Source organism: Phytophthora parasitica (assembly GCF_000247585.1).
Source record: "Phytophthora parasitica INRA-310 unplaced genomic scaffold supercont2.12, whole genome shotgun sequence".
NCBI lineage: Eukaryota > Oomycota > Peronosporomycetes > Peronosporales > Peronosporaceae > Phytophthora > Phytophthora nicotianae.
Genome location: NW_008648998.1, coordinates 730,691 through 732,485, shown reverse-complemented (window position 1 = coordinate 732,485; position 1,795 = coordinate 730,691). Strand labels below are relative to the sequence as shown.

Here is a 1,795-nt window from a genome sequence, read left to right as displayed (position 1 = left end):
GCTAGTCGTGACAGCAGTGGAAACGCCAGAAAACCTCTAAAGCGGCAACAAGAACCACTCGCATCGTCTTTATTGAGGATGAAACATTTAGGAATGAGCACAACTCACTTGGATGTAGTGAGGTTGGCAAGATTAACAACGGACACACTTTGTGGTGCTAGTGATAGTATTGGCACGGGATCGCTAGATAATAATGGACAATGTCCACACTTCGCAGCTCAAAAGAAACAATGTCTTGGCACTCCCGATGTATATTCACACTTTCAGCCGTACTCCTGTTGCCGTTTTTCGGCCTTCACAACGTACTTGATGACTAGACGTGACAGCGTAAAATTCTGAACACCAACATAACCTTGCTTTCCTCATAATCATGGATTCCTCAAAAAAGGAAGTTGCCGTTAAATTGGCAATTAATAGGTACTAGATTATTATAAAGTCCAATGACAGATTATCTCAGTAAATCCATAAATCTCAGTACCAGATACGACAGGATATGTGAAGATAGGGACAATCACTGTGACGGGGGTCGGTATACGAAACATCTGCACACGTACACAATATTTTAACATAAGAGTGTAGGGGATGCCAACAGAAAATTCAGCGCACAGATCATTCAAAGAGTCATCCCACCGACACCATGGAAGAAAGCAAGAAGAAAACTCGTAGACCGAAAAAGAAGCGTACGCGAGTAAGGGGCGTGCCATACTCGATGGAGCTCTGCGTCGCAAGCGCCTCTCAGACGCTTCAGTTGGAAGCTCAGGCGTTAAGTATTCAATTGGTAGACCTGCAAGCTGCGCGACGAAATCAAATCAAGGACATCGTGATAGTGGCGGGGTGTTCTGTGTTGTCTACTAGTCAATGGCGCAGTCTAGCAGCAATTGAGAGCGAGAAGCGATGTCAAGCTGAAAAACTCAACAGAGAACTGAAGGTTTTGTTGAGTGAGCAGATGAGCATTCGTGCCAATCCTGAAGACTCTAGAGAAGACTCATGCGTTTCAGGTCCAGTTCAAATTGTTATATACATACTGCCTTAATGCTAATAATTTTGTGTTTTGTTGAGCAGGATATTGACCTGGTTCTACATCTCTACATCTCTAGCCAAACATACAGCGACCGATTCTTGGGCTCAACTTTAGTGAATATGTGCTTGACGAGATGTTGAACAGTTTGGATTGGTTACGACTCGATACCGACACGATGCTGTCAGCCATGGATGACAGTACAAAGATCTCGTTTCGCTGGCAGCACATGCCTTTGAGCAACTGTATCCGCTCGACTTCGATCACGCCTGTGCGTTGCTCAATGTAGAAGATACGAGAATTTCTATGGCGATATTTGTCGAGCACCAGGAAGGCCACTGACAGGTCTTTTTGCGATGTGTGTACGATTGTGGCGAAGATATGCCACAACAGCGAATGCTGACTTGTCACGGTTATTTTCTAGCTGTAGATTGACGAAAGACGCCAACGCCACTGGATATGAACGCCGTTGCTTTGATGGTCGAAGGTGTGCTGTGTAGTAACGCTGTGTCGAAATTTCGCAAGTACGACGAAGGTAACCGTATCATTCTCGTTGGCACGACCAAGTGGTTTCTTCCCAGCGGTGAGCTACACTTACAATACTACAATTGGACTGTCGTCTCTCCATCTCCATTTAGTCGACTGGGAGCTTGTGTGATGCGGCACTACTACAAGCTCGAGATGACAAAGACTTTGTCGAAGGAATCTGGACAGACACAGAAGCTGATGTTCGACGGTCTCAGCGACAAGATGCGCTGCTTCTACCAGGCGGCGTAA

At 45.7% G+C, this 1,795-nt stretch overlaps 2 protein-coding genes across 2 annotated transcripts; both read left to right on the top strand.

Moving 5' to 3' along the window:
* Positions 1-573: 573 nt before the first annotated feature.
* PPTG_22146 (hypothetical protein) lies at positions 574-1,307 on the top strand (the record flags this gene model as incomplete). The annotated part of the gene is made up of 2 exons (XM_008902040.1): positions 574-1,003; positions 1,098-1,307. The coding sequence occupies exons 1-2, from the start codon at positions 638-640 to the stop codon at positions 1,305-1,307; spliced, it is 576 nt and encodes a 191-aa protein (XP_008900288.1). The 5' UTR covers positions 574-637.
* Positions 1,308-1,477: 170 nt separating this feature from the next.
* PPTG_22145 (hypothetical protein) lies at positions 1,478-1,795 on the top strand (the record flags this gene model as incomplete). The annotated part of the gene is made up of 1 exon (XM_008902039.1): positions 1,478-1,795. One exon carries the CDS (start codon positions 1,478-1,480, stop codon positions 1,793-1,795), a length of 318 nt encoding a protein of 105 aa, XP_008900287.1.